The sequence below is a fragment of the Labeo rohita genome, chromosome 23, assembly GCF_022985175.1.
Source record: "Labeo rohita strain BAU-BD-2019 chromosome 23, IGBB_LRoh.1.0, whole genome shotgun sequence".
In the NCBI taxonomy this organism is placed as follows: domain Eukaryota; kingdom Metazoa; phylum Chordata; class Actinopteri; order Cypriniformes; family Cyprinidae; genus Labeo; species Labeo rohita.
In genome coordinates, this window is record NC_066891.1 from 27,047,061 (window position 1) to 27,071,263 (window position 24,203).

A 24,203-nucleotide genomic window follows, 5' to 3' on the forward strand; every position below is an offset into this window, starting at 1 on the left:
GGCAGAAAGCACATCCTGTTTGCTTTCATTATTTTACAAAAGTGCAATGTTTTGTTTTTATTGTGAGTGTACACAAATAAACGTGGAGTCTTTAACTGATTTAAAAGATGTATTACTCTTATACGTATGACCAAAAATGAGGGAGTATTTTAAGAGCAAATGATTGCACCAGCGCCTCCATCTGTCATGCAGTAAGAATGCTATTTCAGATTATTAGCCATATTTGAGGTCGATGAGAGATAGGTGTGCATATGGATGTCCTGCCCGATGAACTGTATTACCACAAAAACTAGCGGTTAACGATCTGTCCGTCACGGACTGCATGACTTCGCCTGTTTTTGAATTTTTTTCTGCGACTAAGCAACTAATAAAATTTTGGTCGACCAAGCCTCTTCTCATTGACTAACGGTTAGTTGACTATTAGGGGGCAGCTCTAGTTTCTACACCATTTTTTTCCAGTGTAAGACTGAATATATAATTAATTGTCAGATTATTATAGTTCATTTATACAAAAAAAAATTCCACGTTACTCTTTTAAATCACATTCATACATTTAGTAGCTTCAGTTCCAACCACATAGTAAGAGCAAGCAGCTCTTTTACCATTGTTTGCACCAGCCGTGTTTATTACTGATGGATTTGTATAGTTTTTATCTATCATTTCTGCTAAGTTGCACATGGCACTGGCTTCATCAGCCCTTGGTTGTCTTCTTGTGGATAAAGAAAGAAAGAAACGGATATAATTAGGGCTGCACGATTAATCAAAGGCGATTGTCATGCACATTTCTTCAGTGAAGCCGGTTGTGTAATCAGTAGCAAATCTCCAGCTGGTGCTTTCAGATGGAGCAGCATTTAGTACACAGAGCCGTAGTTCACTGAAAAGCTATATATTGCGTTCATTATCACAGATGATTTAATCGTTTGCAATAATGACAGCTGTTTGGTAACTTCTTAGTGAACTACGGCTCTGTGTTGAAATGCTGCTACATCTGAAAGCACGTGAAATTACCACATTTAATAACATGTTTTTACTTCAAACTCACTTCATAACATCAGTCGAGTGTTTGAAATAAATCCTTTTGTGGTGGTGTGTCGCAGTCGTGTTTATTATTCACACTGAATCAATGAAAGCAGTTTAATATTCTGTTTATTCAGCTGCAGCGATCGTTATTTTCTGGGTTGGAGTTTCCGCGTGAGAGCTCCCTCTGGCCTTCGGATGGAGATCGACTGCTAAAAACAGAACCGTGCTTCACTTATGCAGCTCTAGATAGAATGACAACAAGTGTCTCTGTGTTCCCTTTTTACTCCGTCATTGGTTTGCTTTTGTCAGTTGCACTCATTCGCTAAGGTGAATAGCCAATCGGAGTTCTCTTTCTTACCGATAAACTCTGCCGCCAATTCGACATGCAGAGTCAGCTGAAAAACTACTGACGGCATCTGACTGGAGCCAATGGTCCTAAACACACCACAAAAAAATGAAAGTTGACCAACACTCCAAAACCAGCCGACATTGGCAAGACAGCCGACTGTCTTCTTGGTTTGTTCCAGGATTAAATGAATGTCCAAAACACTTAAAAAGTTTTTGTTTTTATTTAATAATGATGCTGTGTAAACTATTTTTGTTCCAGGTTGTTTTATTTTACTTGATTCATTGTTCCTTTCTTATCTCATACTTCAAAAATGTAAGCACATGCACACTTTTATAAAACAATGCTAATTTTCAATGCTAAAATGTATAGGTTGAAATGCATTTCTGTCATGACAACTCTTGGAGGGTTTAACATGTTAATGTACATGACAGTGTCAAAGTGTTTGGTCTTGGTTTGCAGATGCTACACATATAACATATGAAACAACCCCCATATATAGAATACATGAGCACCTCATAGCAGATCTATACAGGTGGAGCTGGGGAAGGTGGAGGGTTTCTGAAGCGTGCTGCAACTGCTACAGCAAGCACTAGCCAAGTATTTAAATGGATAGAACGGATACAAAAAGAACCAATCAGCTGTGCCATGTGATAATGATGTCATTATGTCAGATTGAGTCAGACTGCGCCATCTAGAGACAGAACTTCGGACATACTTAATGTAATGAAAGATATAAAGTGATTTCCTTTTTTACACTGTGCATATATAATTACAATCTAAATATTATTAACACAGTGAAGTGTAACATTACCAATAGTTCAACTATCATGAATAAATATTCAATTATGTGAAAAAAGAAAGAAATATATAGAACGCAATGCACGTTAGCGTGCTTATTGCACCCAAGCGCATGATCTATTTAAGTCGACATGACTAAAAAAATCGATGTCTCTAACCACAGGTTAAGAGCTTCAGTTCCAACCACAGAAGTTTGCAAATGTTCATTTTCAGGAAATGCAGAATCGTTTAACTATGTTAGCAACAACAGAACGTGCGACCATAGTTGGCTAACGATACTTTTGGGGAAACAAACCTCAGGGCGGGATACTCAAACAAACAGACCACAGTGTTTACACTTTTTAGGTAGTCAGCTTTTCGATGGCTTATTTAAAGATGTCTCTGCATATTAAACTTAGGATATTACAAACTCACACACATCACCTTTGAGCAACGCTTCAACCCTCAGTAAGCAGCTCCAGTAAGGAAAATTGTTTTCTTCAAGGATTCATTTGCACATTAGCTACTTTAGTGCTATTTTATTCATTAGTTACGTACGTACTTACGTAGGTCTGTAGGACTAAATGTTTTTCCCTAGCAACCACAAGTATTCAGTAACAAGTAGCTCACAAAAATCGGAAACCCTTCTAATTCCTCAAAAAGCAACGGGACGATTTGGCTGCGGCGCAATGTGAAAACAAATGAACTAATGTTCCCATAATTTAGTGTTGGCACCAAACAAAAGGCTCAAAGCCATATCAAATCAACTGCTCAGAGTGGGAGTTGCAACAGTGCTGGTGTTTTAGATTTAATCAAGAAACTGTTATATAATTCTAAAAGCAGTGCTGAATTCTGACCAAGACTTAGGAGACACAAATGCTGTACAATGCTCACTTAAGGCCCTTGTCCGCTCGCCTCCATCTGTTTAAATTGTTTAGAGGAAAGGCTCTAAATGATCTTAGCTGTCAGCCTATCCAGGAAGTATTCAGGTTTGTTTGGGAAACATTTGGCTGTCCTGTGAGCTATTGGAGAGCTCACCTCAAGTGATTTCTCATGCCTGAGAGCTTTGACAAAGACAACAGCCTGTACAGCTATCACATCATGTGAGCGAGCCAAAGAATGTGGCGAATACAAAAACAGCCAACATCACTTTTAAAATTAGCTTCAATTAACTCAGTTCACTTTGAATTCATGTGATCTCCCAAATAATAAAAAAGCAAGTCTTTGTCAGTCAATGCAACTAGATATTAGCAGGTAACAGATTTCAGCCGATGAGAATTTTTGAAAGAGTACAAAGGCTGATTTTTACAATGCTCTCACATACTAAACAAATTTCACACTACTTCCTGTTCACTGTTGTACTGTCTACAAAACAGCAGCTGTGTTTAAAATACAATTTCACAGCTGTCCCAATGGCAGCTTTGTCTCCCACCAAATTTACGACGTATAGACATCCATGTGTGTGTACTGTATGTATCTGTGGCCATATGTGTTTGTGAAACTTATCATTAACATAATAATGTTGGTATTCCATCTGGAGGCTCTGATGTTATTCTTCAGCTCTTCAACAGAAACAAATACAATCTCTCCTCAAATTCGGTGCAGCTTTCAGACAAATCTCTCATGAGTACTGTGTGCGGAAGTCTCATTTTCATGCGTATTCCCCGAAGAAAACCGTGAAAGATTTACTTTATGCAATGTGTGATGGATGCCTCAGATCATGGTGCAGACACAGGTCAGGCCAACGCTTTACTGTGGTATTTACACATTTCCACAGATGCGTTCTTTTCCAAGTTTAAAGCAGGAGTCCATTTCCAAAATTATGTGTTTTGAAGAAAACATTTTAGGATTTTATCTTTATATAATGGACTGATATGGTGCCCCGATTTTAAACTTCCAAAATGCAGTTTAAATGCGGCTTCAAAAGGTCACAAATGCGGTTGTAAATGATCCCAGCCAAGGAAGACGGGTCTTAACTAGCGAAACGATCGGTTATTTTCATTAAAATAATACAATTTATATACTTTTTAATCTCAAACTCTTTATCTTGTCTTGCTCTGCCTGAACTCTGTGTTTTCTGGCTAAAGACAGTTAGTGTATGTCGAAAAACTCCAATCGTATTTTCACCCTCCCATCCTACAGCGCTGCAAAAGTACTGACCCAGTCTTTGCAAAGTGAACATGCAAAAAAGATCAAACACTTTTAATAAAAAAGGTAAAACAGCGATATAGGACGATTTCGAAGTTGAGGGAGAACATGAGATGGGGGTTTTTCAACATACTCTAACTGTCATGAACCAGAACAAAAACTGTCCAGGCAGAGTAAGACAAGATGAGCGTTTGGCATTAAAAAGTATATAAACCAAGTGAGTACATTATATTTGAATCTTTGTTTTGGAAGTGGACTTCTCCTTTAATGTAGACCAAGTGATTTTGTGTTGTCCTAATATTGGATAGATAGAATGTTTTAAAACTAATTCACTGAAGTAAAGACTGTTGTGACAACAGGATTTTATACAGTTAGTGATGTGCTGCCACTCTGTTCGCTCATCATTTATTATTGTCATTAAGTACATCTCACTGTACAGCAAGCATGTTTTGATGTGTGACATATTGATTTAGGAAAGAGGTTCAGCTCTGGGGTTTAAGCCATAATGTCCCATTAATTCTTTCTTTCACTACTTTTCTGTTTTCCCACATTTGACTGTCCATGTAAAAGAAAAGACCAAAAATAAAATCAAGAAAAGGAAAGCCACAATTAGAGTTAATGATTAGAGGACGAATACTGTGTTAGTTCTCGTCTGAACATTACACAAGAATAAAATGTGTGATATTGAAGACAAAGTTGTAAAACGTACAAAGGTGACAATTAGAAAAGCTGTGCTTAGTTAAAAAATTGGTCCACTTCCAGAACAAGGATTTACAGATAATTTACTCACCCCCTATCATCCAAGATGTTCATGTCTTTCTTTCTTTAGTTGTAAAGAAATTATTTTTCTTGAGAAAATATTTCAGGATTTCTCTCTATGTAATGGGCTTATATAGTGCCTCCAAATTTGAACTTCCAAAATGCAGTTTAAATGTGGCTTCAAATGGCTTTAAACGATCCCAGCCGAGGAAGCAGGGTCTTATCTAGTGAAACGATTGGTTATATATATTTATTTAATTACAATTTATATACTTTTTAACCTCAAACACTTGTCTTGTCTCGCTCAGTTAGAGTACGTCTAAAAACTCCCATCTCATTCCTCCAACTTCAAAAAACTTCAAAATCATCCTTTTTTTTCGATATACCCTACACTCTTAAAAATAAAGGTGCTTTAAAAGGTTCTTCACAGCAATGTCATAGAACCACTTAGTCAAAGATTCTTTAAAGAACCATCTCTTTCATACCTTTTTATAATCTGAAGAACCTTCTTTCAGCACAAAGAACCTTTTGTGAAACAGAAAGGTTCTTCAGATGTTAAAGGTTCTTTATGGAACCATTTCGACAAAAGCGGTTCTTCTATGGGATCGTGAAGCACATTTATTTTTAAGAGTGTAACTGTCATGACCAGAAAAAAAACAGAGTTCACACAGAGTTAGACAAGAACAGCGTTTGAGGTAAAAAACAAAACAAAAAAAGTATATAAATTGTTTTTTTTTGTTAGAAAATGACCAATTGTTTTGCTAGATAAGACCCTTCTTCCTCGGCTGGGATCGTTTAGAGCCCTTTGAAGCTGTATTTAAACTACATTTTGGAAGTTAAAATTTGAGGGCACCTTAGAAGTCCACTATATGGAGAGGAATCCTGAAATGCTTTCCTCAAAAAACAATTTCTTTAAGACTGAAAAAAGAAAGATATGAATGTCTTGGATAACAAGGGGGTGAGTAAATTATCTGTACATTTTTTGTTCTGGAAGTGAACTAATCCTTTAACAGTTTTATCATGCACTTTTCATTGTCTGTCTACATGTGCATATGTATATCTCACCACAATTCACAATTTACAGTTTCATTACACAAGTAATGCTTCTAGGTAAAGAACTAATTACTGTTTACAAGGGAAAAAAATCCTTTTAGTATTTACTCATCCTAATGTCATTTCCAACCTGTTGGAAAACAATTTCACTAAACATTTAATTGTGGTTTTTGGACGTTTTGAAGCTTTATTGTCTTTGTTTTCTGTCTTTTCACAAAATAAAGTGTGTAAATAATGAGAGAACTGATTATTGGGTGAACTTTCTCTTTTATTTTTAATTCTGGTGTGTATCAGTCTCTGTTCTAGGAGAAAACCGTGTTGAGCTCAAAACAGCTGTGAAATGCTGTTTCAATGATTACAACAGATAGAGAAGATTATATATCAAAACCGCAATCAGATCAGTTTGCATTCACATGAGATTACCACAGTTTAGTAGTATTACAGCATAAGATGCATTTATTCTGTGTGGGAAACGGCATATTCTTTGCAAAATGCATACTGCTGTTGCTATCCGGTTTAAACATGCTTACATTATATACTCTATATATCATGCATTTGCAGCATTTAGTTATGAGAGCGGCAATGGAGCTTTGAAATGTAATTTGGTGTTTGAATAACTCTGTGAAGTCTGTCGGACAAATGCTTGGCCATTTCTCATTCTCTCTATCTCATTCTCTTGCTCTCTCATTCTCCCGTTTCTCTTTGTCTTCCCTTCCCTCCTTTTGTCATTTGTTGATAAAAAGAGGCCATCTGTCTTTAGCACTGCTTCATTACCTGTGATGTGTTGTCAGCACCTCGGAAGAGCTGTGCGCTTTCACAAAATACAATGTTGACACTCACAACCAAATCTTTTAACAGGTCGCTAAACCTACTGACATGCATTCAGTAAGAAAAAAAAACGAAATGTGTCTGTTCTTAATGCTTTGTTACATAATTTATGTTAAAGTACACAAGTGCAAATAGTGCAGAATGTTTTTGTAATTACATTTTTTTGTTTTGTTTTGTTTTTTTACTTTTATAGTTTTCCTTGTGTGGGTGTGTGGGTGTTTATTTCTACAAAGTTTATATATCCAAAAAAAAAAAAATCTAATATTTATAAATTCAGAATGGCAAGAAAAAGTTTGAATTGTGAGATAAAAATTCAGTTACCTTTTACATTTTTAGGCAAAACAGTCAACATCATATAATTCTGAACATTTCAAACAGTACATTTTTGTCAAATGACCTTACTACAATAATTAATGTTGCCCAGTTCTCATATTGTAAATATTTATTTGATATTTAATGTGAAATATGAAGTTATTTTCAGTACAGTCCGTACAAATCACTAACAAAAGAAAAATTGTAGCAGATGTATGTTCCATTTCATTCATCACTCTGCAAATAGATCATCATGTTGAGTGCACTGCATTATGGGATGCTGTACTCATCTGCATTATTCAGTCATCTAGACATTGTTTGCTATCAACACACACTATACTATATTGAACTTAAACCTACACTGTAAAAACTATTCAAGTTTTTCTACTTCAGAATTAACACTTATTTCAATCTGTTACACTGTGTGTTCAATGTGTTAATTCACTGTGCTTTGTAATTGTCTACCAAATTTACTAGCAATTTCTGAGTGAAAATTGCTTCCAAACTTAGTTTAGTGCATAAGGAATGACTGCATAAAATGCAGACGGAATCGTGCAATCTGGTCATAAAAATGGAATTTAGAATGCGGAATGTAACAGAATTTACCAAATTTTGGATGAATAAATCAAAAGTAGATCAGCACACTTAAAGGAAAAGTCCACTTGCAGAACAACAATTTACAGCTAATGTACTCCCCCCCTGACTCAGGACAGGGTATGTCAAAAAACTCCCTCAACTTCAAAAATCATTTCAAAATCATCCTACATCAATGCAGAAGTACCGATCCAGTCTTTGCAAAGTGAACATTCAAAGAAGATCAAACACACTTTATAAAAAAAAGGTAAAACAGCGATATAGGATGATTTTGAAGTTGAGGGAAAACATGAGATGGGAGTTTTTCGACAGACTCTAACTGTTATGAACAGGAACAAAAACAGTCCGGGTAGAGTAAGACAAGACGAGCGTTTGGCATTAAATATATATAAATTGTATTATTTTTATTAAAATTACCAATCAAATAACCGCATTTGGGATCGTTTGAAGCCGCATTTAAACTGCATTTTGGAAGTTCAAAATTGGGGCACCATATCAGTCCATTATATGGGGAAAAATGCTGAAATGTTTTCTTCAAAAAACATAATTTCTTTACGAACATCATGGATGACAGGGGGTGAGTACATTATTTGTAAATTGTTGTTCTGGAAGTGTAATGTCTGTGAATATTAAGCCACAAAAATACTATTTAAATATAAATCCTGCATGTTCTGCCCATCTCTTTGTGAATGAATGGCACAGACTCGCGGTTTTGTTTACTACACACATATTGAAGGGCACATGAAGCTCACAGTGTTTTCAGCCTCTGCCGCCTCAATATATGTGACCCTGGACCACAAATCCAGTCATAAGGATCAATAAGCTTTCCATTGATGTATAGTTTGTTAGACAATATGTGGCCGAGATACAATTATTTGAAAATCTGGAATCTGAAGGTGTAAAAAAATCAAAATATTGAGAAAATCACCTTTAAAGTTGTCCAAATGAAGTTCCTAGCAATGCATATTACTAATCAAAAATGAAGTTTTGATTAATTTATGGTACAGAATTTACATAATATCTTCATGGAACATGATCTTTACTTAATATCATAATGATTTTTGGCATAAAAGAAAATTTTGACGCGTACAATGCATTGTTGGCTATTGTTACAAATATACCCATGCTACTTGTTATGACTGGTTTTGTGGTCCAGGATCACATATGAGTACATGAACACGTGAACATAATCTCTAGGGCCTGGTTTCATAGACGGGGTTAGACTAAACCAGGATTAGGCCATGGTTCAATTAGGATATTTAAGTAATTTTTATAAACGTGCCTTAGAAAAAAACATTACTGGTGTGCATCTTGAGACAAAACAAAGGCGCTGATATATTTTTAGATCAGTCAGTTTCTTTCAGTTGAAACAGCTCAGACTTACATTTTAGTCTGGGATTAGGTTTACGCCTTGTCTGTGAAACCAGACGTAGAATTGCTCTGAGAGTCACTTCATGAGCATTTTACTGTTTCTTTTGAGAAAAACTATCATCATATCAATAACAGAAACTCAAAAGTCTTCACAGCAACCCATCAAAATAGAAGTTTGGTTTAACTAATAGAAACTGCTACAGGAATTACTGAATGTAAAGATAGTAATAAGAAGTTAGGTTTTTTAATAATTTTTGATGAATAAAATATCATTTAACCAATAAAACAATATCTAGACAAATTCTTTCTAAACAAAATCCTTTACGCGATCGGGCAGCAGCTTAAAGTCGATTCTGTGTTTACTTGATCTAGTATTTGATGTTTTTTAAAATGTTGTAGATTTAAGTAGCAAATGAGAATCAAAAAATGGATATATATATTTTGAGATAAATGTCTTCTTAATGATTTTCAGTTTTGTTTAAGATAATTAAGGCAACAGTTTTTAAATAACGAAAGAATATGTTACAGTATGGTATTTGGGGTAAAAAGTACCCCTGCTGTTGGGGCTAAAGGCACACTATTAACATGATAATTATCAGAAGGCTGACTTTTCCAATTTGTTAACATGACATTGTTATATTCAGAAATTCAAAATTTCAAGTTCAATCCAATGTGTTACTTATCGATTCCTTGAAATTATTTGTGAACTTTTGTAGCAGTTTCTGTACACCATATATATTTGGGACATCGACGTACAAGGATTTTTGAAAGGCCAATTTAAAAATACAAAAAATAATATTATCTGTTGTAACTGTTCAAACATTAAGAATAAATTCATATTAAAATTTCAAATTAAGTTATTTTAGTGTTTTTTCATCTTGATTAATTGGCCATAGCCTTAAAAAATGTCATGTGATTAATTAATTTCCTTAACATGCATACATTTTTTTAGATAAACGCAAACAGTGGTTCTCAGTCCTAGTCCTGGGGCTCCACTGCTCTGCACATTTTGCATGTCTCCCTTATGTAACACACCTGATTGAGATCATCAGCTCATTAGAAGCAAGATCCATTAACTGAACTGACGAACTGATGATCTTCAGATGAATCAGGTGTGTTAAATAAGGGAGACATGCAAAATGTGCAGAGCAGTGGAGCCCCAGGACCAGGACTGAGAACCACTGACATAAACCATCTGAAAATGCATCCCAAAATGCATAAAAATCTATTCCAAATGATCGTAAAATAAAGTATTTTATGTATGTAAACTATCAATTGAATGTAAAAGCACAAAACCGGCCAATCTGGGACATGATATTTTGACACTTTAAATAACAGAAAAATAACAAATAACTAAAGTTTTTTGAAAAGTAAAAGTGGGTCCATACATAGGAGAGTCCTTCATATGGCATCTTTTTTTAATGCATTTAAACCAATTTTTAATTGGAAAATGTAGGCATCACATCATTGACCCATATATTATTTTTCAGTTTACTAGTATACTAAGATCTTACTATTTTTTGCCATTCCACAGTACCATACCAGCTTACATGGCAGAAAGTTTATCATCTGAGTGGGCATGAGAACAGTCCCATTGTTCTATGGCATTTGACATACAAACAGATATAACAAAGTGTTGCTAAAACAAACAGCCACATTATTGTGAGAACAAAATACTTAATTAGCACAAAGTTCACGCTTGTAAAAGAAAAACAATGAATTGAAGAGAGTCTGCTTCAGCATTGCTGGTCATTAATAGAGATAAATCGCTCAAAGTTGATTTAAGAGCCTTGTTTTATGAGGCTCATTTGTGGCTTTCCCCATGTCATTAAGCATAAATTAAAGCTCACATGAAAACATGCCGTTATTGTAGTTAAGCGGGACGGAAAGATTTCAGGAATTCCCATTAAAATCGAGTTGACATGGAAAGGGGATATTTTAGGCCCTTTAACTGGTCAACATTTCTTTTAAGTTTTGAATTAGCTTTAGTTTGCCCATAATGTTATGGATTAAATGCAAATATACAAAGAAGTAACTTTTTGGCGGGAAAATATTTTTAGACGAAGCACCACATGTGCTTGGACTCTGAGTGATTTTTAATGTTTATTCGCAGTGAAAACAAAGTAAATATCTGCTTTTACATGTGCAGATCAGCTTCCCTTTCAGCTTTCCCTCCTTTTTTTCCCTCAAAAGGAAGGTAGGCCATGCTGTCTTGTGTTATTTTTACCATTAAAATAAACAAAACGGATAACAACCATAAACCTCAAACCACTGTAATCTCTCAGAAAACCCCTCCTGTCATCACCAATTTCTTCCAGAGATCGTTTCAGGTACCAGCCTGTATCCGTGGCTGCGTTTCATGCTCATGTGATGAATGTTAGACGTTAGGAAAGTCTGCGAGTGAAGAAAAAGTGCTTCGTGAGCAGCACGGGATGGAGGTCTTCAGTAAACCATTTTGACCCTCGGTGGCTGCGCTGCGCCGTGTGTTTATAAAGGTTTCGCCAAAGGGAGTTCGGAGGTAATTTATGTAGCATTCGAAAACAAAGTGTACTCAGCGCCACGGGACTAGAGGGCTAGTGCTTGTGTATCAGTTTGATGAGTGTGTGTTTATACATGCCGCACATGTGCCGGTGAGGAGCGCCGTGGCCCTTCATGGAGATCTTTGTACCGGTACAAGAGAGAGCAGCAGCTCTAGAGCTTTCCAAATAAGAATCAAAACATTTTATAATCAGGTTACTTTGAATGTTTTGGGGTCGAAAGTTTAGCTCAGAGTCAAAATGCTTTTTAACTGAGGCATAAAGGTTTTGAGAGAACTTGATGATTATGTTGAACGTGTTTAAAGCAAAGGTTCAAAACAAGTTAAACTGCAACATGAGTATTTAACATGGAGTATTTAAAAGCAGAAATGTGAAGCTCTACTTGTAAATACTCCAAAGAATACTATCATCAATTCTAGTTAAACTTTTTTTTTTTTTTTATAATTATTATTATTAAATACACAAAATATACACACTCAATGTATGTGTGTGTGTGTGTGTATATATATATTATATATACATACATACATGTAATTATTAAAAAACTGAAAATATACAAACTCAATGTATGTATGTGTGTGTGTGTGTGTATATAAATATATATACAAAAACAAATATTCAGATACGCACATATATATATATATATATATATATATATATATATATATATATATATATATATTTTGTAATTTTTGTAACACACACAATGTATATGTATATATATATATATATGTATATATCACACACACAAATATTTTTTTTCTTTAATTATAATATATATTTTTTATTATATACATATATATATATATATATATATATACACACAATGTATGTATGTGTGCGTGTATACATATATATATATATATTTTTTTTTTTTTTTTTATTTTATAAATTGTGTGCGTGTATATATATATATATATATATATATATTTTTTTTTTTTTTAAATTGTGTGTGTGTATATATATATATAAATGTATTTATTTTATAAATGTTTATATTTTTAAAATACTCAAAATATACACACTCAATGTATCCATGTGTGTGTGTGTGTGTATTCAAAAACAAATATTCAGATACACACACTCAGTGTATGTATGTGTGTGTGTGTATACATATATATATATATATATATATATATATATATGTATTTATTTTATAAATGTTTATATTTTTAAAATACTCAAAATATACACACTCAATATATGTATGTGTGTGTGTCTGTGTAGATGTGTGTATGATAGATAGATAGATAGATAGATAGATAGATAGATAGATAGATAGATAGATAGATAGATAGATAGATAGATAGATAGATAGATTCGATATATATATACATACATATAAGTAATTATATATATATATATATATATATATATATTATGTGGCTCAGAATAAATGTTATGTTATTTTTATGTTAATGCTATTTTTAACATTTAGAACTGGTCACATTATGAAAAAGAAATACACTTAAGCATATGTCTGAAAAGAGTACTTACAGTATATAAAAATATACTTTAAAAGAAAATGATACTGAATGCATTGTTTTTACACTTAACTGCATGATATATACAATTAAATTGAAATGTATTATAGTTTAAAGTTATGTTGAATGCAATTAGTTGAACTTAAGAATGCTTTTTGAGTCACTTAAGTATGATTTAAGTACATCTTTATCATAATTATGTCTATTGTCTTTAAAATATTGTCAAAGTGTATTAAATATACAATAAATATACTTTAACGTCATTGCTATGTCATTTCGTTTGTATGAATTGTATGCCGTTTAAATATATTTGTCATTACACATTTATAATGACGAATTTGCAATTTAGTACATTTAAAATATATCAAACGTATTATCATATACCACACTACTGTTAAAAATGACTATGACCCAGATTTTTGCATAGAAATGAATGAATCCTAAACATGTTTGATTTAAAACCTTGTAATCCGGATGGCCCGGCAAGACATTACTGAAGGTATTTCCTTTTCTGTGTGACACGAATGTGTACATGAAAGCAGTGTTAGGTGGCATCTGGGCAGTATCATGCGTGTGAGAGCGGCCCCAGACACAAACAACGGGTGTGGCCTCAGTTAGAGAGCCGATCCTCAGCTGCAAAACATACAGCCAAACATATACACAGCAAAAGAGTCAGTATGGGTTTAGGCGGTGTGGCTTCATTGATTTTAAGCGCTGGTTCCATCCTGTTTGTTTGCTGGAGAGTTTAGTCTGCCTTGCTGCCATGTGCAGAACTGCAGTGACAGTCAATGCTTGTATTTACTCCCAGATGTGTGGACGAAATGTTAGTGCAGGTTTGCCCTCTAGTGTTGAATGGGAATAAAGCACGCTTTCTCTCTGTGTTTTTATAACAAGTTTCAGAAAATGAGTGAAGTGTCTACTTTAATGTCAATGTATGGGTGAAATAATGCTCCATTGTCATTCAGCGTAACAGATATATTTATGTAAAAATGAAACAACATACTTATTCTGACCTGTACTTTAAAATACATCAATAAACGAATGATTAAGTTTTATTATATTTTAATTGATTAAAAACGTTTTGCTTTGAAGGATAGTGGTACTGACTGATAAAGATTTAAATGACAATGAATGAGTTTTTGAGGGCACTATGATCCATAAATAGTCTTGTGACATCAAATAATGATTCTCGTTTTAAATATGTATGAAAAGATTTTTGATATACAACCTCATTTTCATCTTTGAGCCGATCCTGCGTTGACTGTTTGGGATCAGCTATTTTATTTTATTTTTTTTGTTTTGTTTTGTTTTGTTTTGTTTTGTTTTGTTTTATTTTATTTTTTATTTTTTATTTTATTTTATTTTATTTTATTTTAGAAACACAATAAATAGAAAAATTGCTTTATTCAAAGAATCAGAAATTTATGTTTCCACAAAATAAACAGATTCCTAAAAGATCATGTGACACTGAAAACTGTAGTAATGATGCTGAAAATTCAGCTTTGATCACAGGAATAAATTACATTTTAAAATATATTAACATGGAAAAAATCTATTTTAAATTTTAATATTTCCAATATTACTGTTTTACTGTATTTTTGATCAAAGATATTATGGTGAGCACAAGAGAAGTCACAATGTAAACATATATGTAAATTATATATAACAAAAAATATACACTACCATTCAAAAGTTTTAAGATTAAGATTTGCTCACCAAGTCTGCATTTATTTCATCCAAAGTACAGCAAAAAACAGTAAAAATGTGAAATATTTTTACTATTTAAAATAACTGTTTCCTATTTGAATATATTTTAAAATGTAATTTATTTCTGTGATTTCAAAGCTGAATTTTTAGTATCATTACTCCAGTGACATGATCCTTCAGAAATCATTCTAATATTCTGATATCCTGCTCAATAACCATTTATTATTATTACATTACATTTTTTTTTCAGGTTTCTTTGATGAATAGAATAGAATAGAATAGAATAGAATAGAATAGAATAGAATAGAATAGAATAGAATAGAAATTCAGCTGAATTTCAAACTTTTGAAAGGTATAGTGTATAATGTTACAAAAGCTTTTTTATTTCAGATAAATGCTGATCTTTTGATCTTTCTATTCATTAAAGAATCATGAAAAAAATGTACTCAACTGTTTTAAATACTGATAATAATAATAATAAAATGTTTCTTGAACAGTAAATCAGCATATTAGAATGATTTCTGAAGGATCCTGTGAAATTGAAGATTGGAGTAATGATGCTTAAAATTTAGATTTGATCACAGGAATAAATTACATTTTAAGATATATTCAAATAGAAAACAGTTATTTTAAATAGTAAAAATATTTCACAATATTACTGCTTTTTCTGTATTTTGGATTAAATAATTGCAGACTCGGTGAGCAGAAGAGACTTCTTTAAAAAAACAGTAAAAATCTTTCTGTTAAAACACTGTTGACTGGTAGTGTACATATGTATGCAAGTATTGTGTATTATTATTTTATATATTGTTGTTACTATTATTACTTATTATTTATATAATATATTATTTATTACTTTATATTTTTTGGAGGATGCTTAGATATTTGTATGATATTTTTTTTGGAAATGGTCTGTTTTTGTTTTTCACACCAGTACACAGTTATACAATCACACACAAAGCGTGATCAGCTGAAAGAAAGCACAGAAAGCGTACAGATTGCAGACCATCTGCTCACTATTCTCTTTTCAGACCACGCTTAAAACTGCAAAAACTGCATTTCATTTAAAATAGCCCATTATCAAACCTTTATGAACGACGCATAAGAGCATAGATGTTTTGCAGTACATTCTGATCAATATCACTATTTGCAGAATAAACATTAATAATTTGCATACAAGCCAGCTTGTGAGAGTATGCCAACAGAGACTTGGCATTACGCCAATTCACTGGCTTTACCTTATAAACAGAGTGGCAGTGTTTGGAAACAGGCTTGTCTCACAGTACACTGGATTTTACAGTAAATGTGTTTTCACAGGCACTAGGTGAGCGGGATCGTGCTGCGACTGTCTATAAAGAATTCTTTTACAAATACTGACTTTAAATGAACCTGATTACTCGGTTTCTTTTGTCACTATACATTTTGTTTCTTATTTATGCTGTAAATATGGAAGAAGCTGATGTTTACAGGAACTAAAACTAAATTGTTTTGGACTGCTTTTGGAATTGCTTTCGGATGTTTTTGCTTATAAGCCCTACAGGTAATATTAATCACAATCCAATTTAGTTTGTGTTCCAAATTTAGATGTTATTTATTGTCGGTGATGCTTTAATAAGGTGATGTTGATAAGCTCCAGTATGTGGCGTTTTTTGATATCAATTCAGAAAGCTCATTCCTGATTGATGGTTTCTAATGAAACACTTTCTAGTATGTGGTTTAGATGGGGCAGAGGTCTCGTTATGAAGTGTCAAATATCACACGTTTAATGAAATAACACTTCAGGTGGTTAAATGCTGCAGGCATATGGGTAAATAGAGCCTAACCCTGACCTTTGCGTGGTTTCAGAAGTACTTTTCTATTTATTTTGTCATTTTTATAAAAAAAAAAACAAAAAAAAGGTCACAATATTACAAACTTAATTTACTATAAAATAAAGGATATAATAAAGGGTAAGCAGTACAAGACTAAGCATTGCAAATGAACTCAAATTTCATAATTTAAAACATATTTATAACCTTGATTATAAATATAAAAACAACAATAAGAACAATTTCAAGTTTATTGCAAAATATATTGCAATATACAAAAATATCAACATGACAACATAAAAATGCTTTGTGGTTGTAGTTCTTCACCAGCAATTTTGCACTTAAAATTCTTAAAAATGTAAAAAATTATAATAATAATAATAAATATTATTTACTTGTATATTTACGTAACTATAATGTCTAACTTCAACTGAAGCATATATAATTGTTTAACAACTTCAACTTTTCTTGAAAAGCAGTTTCTCTGAAGAGTACATTTCTGATCTGAATACTGAGAAAAATATGTTTGCAGGTTCTAGACTGTAAACACTTCAGAATATGTATAGCTCATGCATCATTGACCTTATTTTTATGTACGCAGCTTTTTACATTCAGTCCATTGAATGCACATATTTGGATGCTATTGTACCTAAAGAGCCATGGTGTTTGTGTGTTTTACAGAAGCAGCAGACACACAGGCCAGTCCTGATGGCAGGCGCTTGGGGGTCAGCCTGCACTGGACTCTGGCTCTAGCAGCCCACTGGGCCCTCACTTCAACTCTGAACATTTCACAGGTCAGTGAGAAGAGATACGTTATACTCTATACACTCACACACTGGTCTGGAATGCATGTTTGAGTCAATATCTCTTTTTTGAAGAAGAAGAAATTAAAGGGATAGTTCACCCAAAAATGAAAATTCTGTCAATAATTACTCACCCTCATGTCGTTCCAAACCCGTAAGACCTTCGTTCGTCTTCAGAACACAAATTAAGATATTTTTGATGAAATTTGAGAGCTTTCTGACCCTGCACAGACAGCAGTGCAACTGGCACATTTTATGGGCTAGTGTCTGGGTATATGCAGGGTACCCACTGAGCCAAGGGGGAACTTTTAATTGAAACGATAGAGCCCTGCACGATAGAGCCCTGCACGTTCAGGCCCGAGTCCTGCCCTTGTCCGTCATTTTATCAGAATGGAGCCCGTGTTTATTACACAGCTGCTGTTGCAGCCATTAAAATAGTTCAGTTTTAATTTTTAATGCAAAGTGACTAGATTTAGTTTCGTTTTTTTATTAAATTAATTTAGAAATATGTTTGGAACATTTTATTTTTGTTAAATTCAAGCCTTTGTTTTTTTAAAGGCTTCATCGGATGCAAAGTTCCCTTTTTCATGTTGTTCGAACATTAATGTGTGTTGGCAGTGTATGTACACATCTATCCTATAATGATAAAAATCCATGCAGTGGTTTTTAATTATTCTGTAAAAATAATATCCCCTTTTTCAAATTGAGCCATTCTCAGATGCCTGTCGGTGTGGTGTCACACCCACAGAGGACACTCCCGCGATAGTTGATTGACATGAGCTTCTTACCTCAGACCTGCCTTAAATCAGCTGTAACAGTCCGACCTCCATTGTTTCGATGTCGGAGCAGGGATGTAAGTTAGACAAGAATATCTCGGATTGAGCGATTGAGGTGTTGTGTTGCTGGATGCAATAGTGAACATAGTGGTCATCATTTACTCCCGACATCTGAGCCGCTGAAGATGCAGTGGATTATGTTTGTTTGTGAAGGGAATGCGCCTCCCGATCTACATATATCCGTCTATGTTCACGTGAATCATTCGTGATCCAACTTCACTCACAGCTGAAATGAGTATAAGGGTTTTTTTTATGAATCTTTGCGATCGCCTTTCCTAATAACGTGCTTTTTAGCAAGTTTAGCGGCTAAACGCGGCTAAATGCAGCTGAAGTAAACAGGCTCGTCTCTCCACAGCGAGTAGAGAGGGGCGGGGCGAGCAGAGCTCATTAACATTTAAAGCAACCTCGACCAGAACAGGATGAATTTTGCAGAGCCAATTTTGGCAAGGCAAAAAGCGTGTTGTTTTACACTACCATTGAGAATTTTTAACCAAAGTATATTATAGACTTTTCATTAAGACCCTAAAGAATCATATCAACTTGTGGAAAATGGGCATCCGATGACCCCTTTAAAGTAACGACCAAGTGGTCAGCGGCAGTGAGTTGAGCATATGTTTGATGCTCAAATCAACACGACTTGCCTAAAATAAAATCTATAGACATACACTTGATGCATTTCGCAATATTAATTTAAACATTTAGCCTAGTTAAATGTGCTCTGTTAGATGCATTTCCAATCGTTTATTCAGAGAGTGGAAGCTAAAGTGCGCTTTGCAGGACATGCAAGCGCCACCGCGATCACTTTTTTTTAACAGTGGAAACCTAACATATGCCATCATTTTTGGCCATAAGAGTAATACAGCATTCGGAACTGTAAAAGGTCTACTTTTATTTGTGTGCGCTCACAATATCAACAAAATGTTGTGCTTTCGTAAAATAAAGAAAACAAACATGTGCTTTCTGACATCTCTTGAGGAGGAGCGCTTCACAGAAATTATCCCAAACTCAGCGAATATTTGCCTCACAGACATGATAAATATATCTATAGAAATGCTTTAAATTACTACTTTGAAACGAAAGAATTACTGTAATAAAATCATGTTATATTTAATGTGTTAATGTAAGTTAATGTGAAAATTCCACCTACTCCGCAAAGTTATAGGCTTGTTGGCTTTTCTGAGGTAGGCTAAATGTTATGTTACTACTATTATGACTATTCACAAGATGTTTTTTTTTTTTTAACTGATTGATCGATTTCATGAGACATCATTGTTATTCATGTTTTTAACATGCATTCAAATATTTTTTCATGTTTATTTCATGATTATTAAAGAAGAAAAGATCATTGATTCACATGCCACTTGATCTGAGACTAATATAGTTATCTCACTACAAATTAAAGAGCGTAAAAACACATTTGTTGTTTGTATTTTATAATAAAATTGACAGAATTTGTAGGTTGAGACTTGCGTGCCACAAAAATGAATGGACTTGAAAACGTTAAATATTATTTCCAAGCATTTATACCGTTAATAAAACAACTTGTGAATACTCACGTAGCGTTATGTACTTAATAAAACCAACAAGTTAACAGAGTTGGAGCCCATAATGATTGGGGGGCCTGTACAAATTTTGCATATAGGCCCGGGGCTGACTTGCTACACCACTGGCTAGAAAGGTAGTAAGGATATCGATAAAATAGCCTATGTGACATCAGTTGTTCAAGTTGAATTTTATGAAGCCATAAGAATACTTTTTGTGCCCAAAGAAAACAAAAGTAATGACTTTATTCAACAATTTCTGGACGTTCTACGTCAGAGCGCCGGCTCCTGCGTCAGCAGCACCACACATACGCATCGTCATACTGTCATGAACGCATGTTGGAAAAAAATTGTTGAATAAAGTCGGTATTTTTGTTTTCTTTGTGCACAAAAAGTATTCCGGTTGAACACTGGTGTCTAATTGGCTATTTTAACAGTGTCCTTACTACCTTTCTGAACCTTGAGCGTGGTGGTACCCATGCTGTCTATGAAATGACATGAAGGTGAGTAATTAATGACACAATTTTCATTTTTGGGTGAACTATCCCTTTAATAATATTATTCAGCAAGGATGCATTAAATCAATCAAAAGTGCCAGTAGAAACTTTTCAACACTTCACATCTCAATTTGTAATATTTTATGTTTTGGCAAATTGGTGGCTAATTTTTATGAGTTCATAAAATCACTACGATCATGTACGATCAGCTTATGCCTCACTGATGATTATGTTTAGGGATGGAGTTGGGGGTCAACCTTCATTACAAAAGTACATTTACACAACAACAATGCACTATAAACAGAAAGGTTTACTTTTTAAAGTTCTGCATACAGACGACTATGTTGTCAAAGTGATTCCCATTTACAAAGATCATTTAAAAAAAAAAAATGCTGTTTTATGTATTCCAGTAGTTGTTGTTGTCTCTTTGGAAAGAAACATTACACATCTGTGCACATACATACCTATAGACTGATCACCTAATATGCATGTACATGACAACAAATTTGCATTTTTGTCATCTTCATGAAGATAATAACGATATAGTTTTCAAAAAATTACTTAAAAACCAGTTTCGAAAGCTAGTGTTTTCAGGTTCCAAAAACACTGTCACTGTGCAAATAAACAGTCAGAATAAATAAATAATTTTTCCGTTTTTATTTCAAAATGGTGTTGTGTAAACACCCCAAAAAAGCTATTTTAAAATGTAATAATGTTTCATAATATTAAGTTTTTAATGCATTTTTGAGCGGTAGTGTTCTGTAAATGTACTTAAAATCATTTCATTTTAATTCAATTAAACTTAAATGTCTTAATCTACTTTATAGTTTCCTAATAGTCATTAAAATAATTTAAACTTTAAAAAAATATATATATATATATATATATATATATATATATACACATATTTCTGTGTCAACTCAACTAGAGCTCCCTGGCTCAATTTTTTGATTTTGCTAATATTTATTCTGAAGAAAGACAGACATGTATAGTGATGAAAGTGAATATTTACTGAGTAATCAACTATTTTGTAGAGGGAGGTCAAAATAGCAATTTTCACCTTAGAGTCAAGTTACAGGGGGGTAAAAATGATTTCAGAAAGATGTCAGCATCATAATGTTATTTTTACACAGAGATTGGTAGTTCTATTTGTAAAATCTGTTGACTTCAGCTATTCTTGTTGCATCATGTGCCAATGGTGACCATTCAAAAATGGGGAAACGGCACTTTTCAAGAAGTATTAAAGATATCCTAATGCCCTATTTAGATATTGGGTCTTAACAATCTTTCCATTTGGCATCTTTATTTTTAATGCTCTATGAGTTTCAGTTATAGAGATATAGAAATTTATATATGGCTCCAGAAGTAAATCGTCAAAGTGTACACATTTTCAGTGGTCAAAAACCAAATGTGGGTCAGTTTGCAAAAATATGACACTTCTTTTCATTTAAAGAGAAATGTGTGAAGAACAAATAATGTTAAAACTAGATATGTATCTTGTTTCTTTCCGTCAAGACAACTGCATTGAACATACCTGTGTGACTGCCATAAATATTCTTTTTCCAAAGTTTGCATGCCTATAACTCAAGAAGCATTAAAGATATCGCCATATGATTTTACATTTTGGTTGTTAATAAACTTTTCTTTTGGAATCTTAATTTTCATGCCCCTACATCATTTATTTCCGGAGATATGGGGATCTCAACGAGGCTCCATGTCCAGATTGATAATTATTTCCATTTCAGTGGTCGAAAGCCAAATTTTTGAATGGCCACCACTGGCACAAAATGCAACAAATGCTAAGTCAACAGATTTTACTAATAGAACTACCAATCTCTGTGTAAAAATAAGATGATGACGCTGCCATCTTTCTGAAATTATTTTTACCCCCCTGTAACTTGACTCTGAATCTTAGGCGAAAATTGCCATTTTGACCTCCTTCTACAAAATAGTGGATTACTCCGTAAATATTCATCCATGACATTTAATATTTTGGCTTTAATCACTATACATGTCTAACTTGTCTAGATTACCAAACTAAAAAATTTGAGCTGGGGAAGTTTTTGAAATTTCTTTGATTTTACATGGAATGACCCTTCAGTTTTTGGGTGAAATATGACCTGGACAGGTTTTCGACAGCTTTCGTGAAATTCATACAGATGTCAGATTCTTCATGCATAGCTCAGTAATATCTTCCATATGAACCGTTCGTTACTTCTGCTGCCATTTTAAACAGCCAGGCCACCTTACTGACAGAAAAAAAGTTGTTTCTAAATCTTGAGAGATGCACATTTCCACGTTGTTGACTGTGTTAAATGTCTCTTTGCCAGCAGGACGAGTGCCCATGAGGTCGTTGACGCTGGTCCTGCTCGTCCTGATCAGCGTCCAGGCTGCACTCATCATGGGAGGCCACACCCAGGAGCAGGGGCCAGCCAATCAGCACGCAGCAGCGCACCACTCAGCCAGGCCTCACGGCCAATCCAAGCAGGACTCGCACTACGACGACCTAATCCCCAACGTGGACCCCAAACTCTTCAACAAGCGCCGTTACCGCTCGCCTCGCGTGCTGTTTAGTGACGTGGTCCCTACGGAAAATGACACGGGTAGCCCCAGGCGCCCACGTGTCCGGCGGAAGGCGAACGACTTCTTGCATCGCGGCGAGTACTCGGTGTGCGACAGCGAAGAGCACTGGGTCGGCAACCTGACCCATGCCACAGACTTAGCGGGCAATGAAGTCACGGTGCTGCCGCACGTTCGCATTAACAACGTCGTAAAGAAGCAGCTTTTCTACGAGACCACATGCCGTGTGTCGAAGCCCGTCGGGGCCCCCAAGCCGGGTCAAGGAGCCAGCGGCGTTAAAGCTGGAACCTCTAGCTGTCGTGGGATCGACAACAAGCACTGGAACTCTTATTGCACCAACACGCACACCTACGTGCGGGCGCTAACGTCCTACAAAAACCAGATCGCCTGGAGGTTCATCCGAATCAACGCCGCTTGCGTGTGCGTCCTCAGCCGCAACTCGTGGAGGCACTGACTGACTTATTGACTGGTGACTCAGCCAATCCACTGCAGCCTCCTGTCGTAAGCCCCTCCCACCCGTCAATAATAACAGCCGTACTGCCAACGTCGGTGATCCGAGACTCCGCCCCTTTTCTGATTTCTTTATGACATCGCAACCCAGTCCCCTCCTACCCTACCTCACTCTGTAAATTATTGGTTGTTTAAGTTATGAGGACTGCATGACAATATTTATATAGTTTATACTGTCAGAATATAAATATAAATATATATATGTGTATATACAGTATACATAAAGCAAGCTTTTGTTGTGTTGTTGATGCTCTATTTATTAAACACCTCACTTCAGTATGTCAATGCAAGACTGCTTCTGTTGCAATTTCATTCAGTATTCTCATTCAAACGTATTTTCCACAAAAGCAGTTATTTTAGTCTGAAGAACCAACCTGATCTCATGGGAAATGTAACTGTTTTACGAGGTGGCGATTTTGTTTATGACCCCTTCAAAGGTCAAAGTTTAAAAATCACCCCTCTAATACAAGTAGGACACTTTTTTGTAAGGTGCGGAAAGAGTCTGTACTTTTACTCAATGTATATTAGCAGATATTAGGTCAAAATTAGGTCAGATATTGTACTTTTTTAAGGCTCAGACCACACAGACATTCACTTTATTCCAAACGGGATAAATGTGCCTCTGAAGGACACTTCAAACAGCCTGTCGGAATGAAGGATTTCATAGGTACAACTGATAAAAACTTCAC

At 34.5% G+C, this 24,203-nt stretch overlaps 1 protein-coding gene across 2 annotated transcripts in view; it reads left to right on the forward strand.

Moving 5' to 3' along the window:
* Positions 1 to 23,755, forward strand: part of ngfa (nerve growth factor a (beta polypeptide)) — a 36,148-nt gene extending 12,393 nt beyond the window's left edge. Inside the window, exons 2-3 of one of the 2 annotated variants that reach the window (XM_051096488.1) lie at positions 17,429 to 17,541; positions 22,755 to 23,755. In XM_051096488.1, coding sequence (XP_050952445.1) covers positions 22,769 to 23,458 — 690 coding nt within the window. In that variant the 5' untranslated portion in view covers positions 17,429 to 17,541; positions 22,755 to 22,768 and the 3' untranslated portion in view covers positions 23,459 to 23,755. The remainder of the gene's footprint in view (positions 1 to 17,428; positions 17,542 to 22,754) is intronic. The other variant, XM_051096487.1, reaches the window with a different exon arrangement.
* The last annotated feature ends 448 nt before the right edge of the window (positions 23,756 to 24,203 follow it).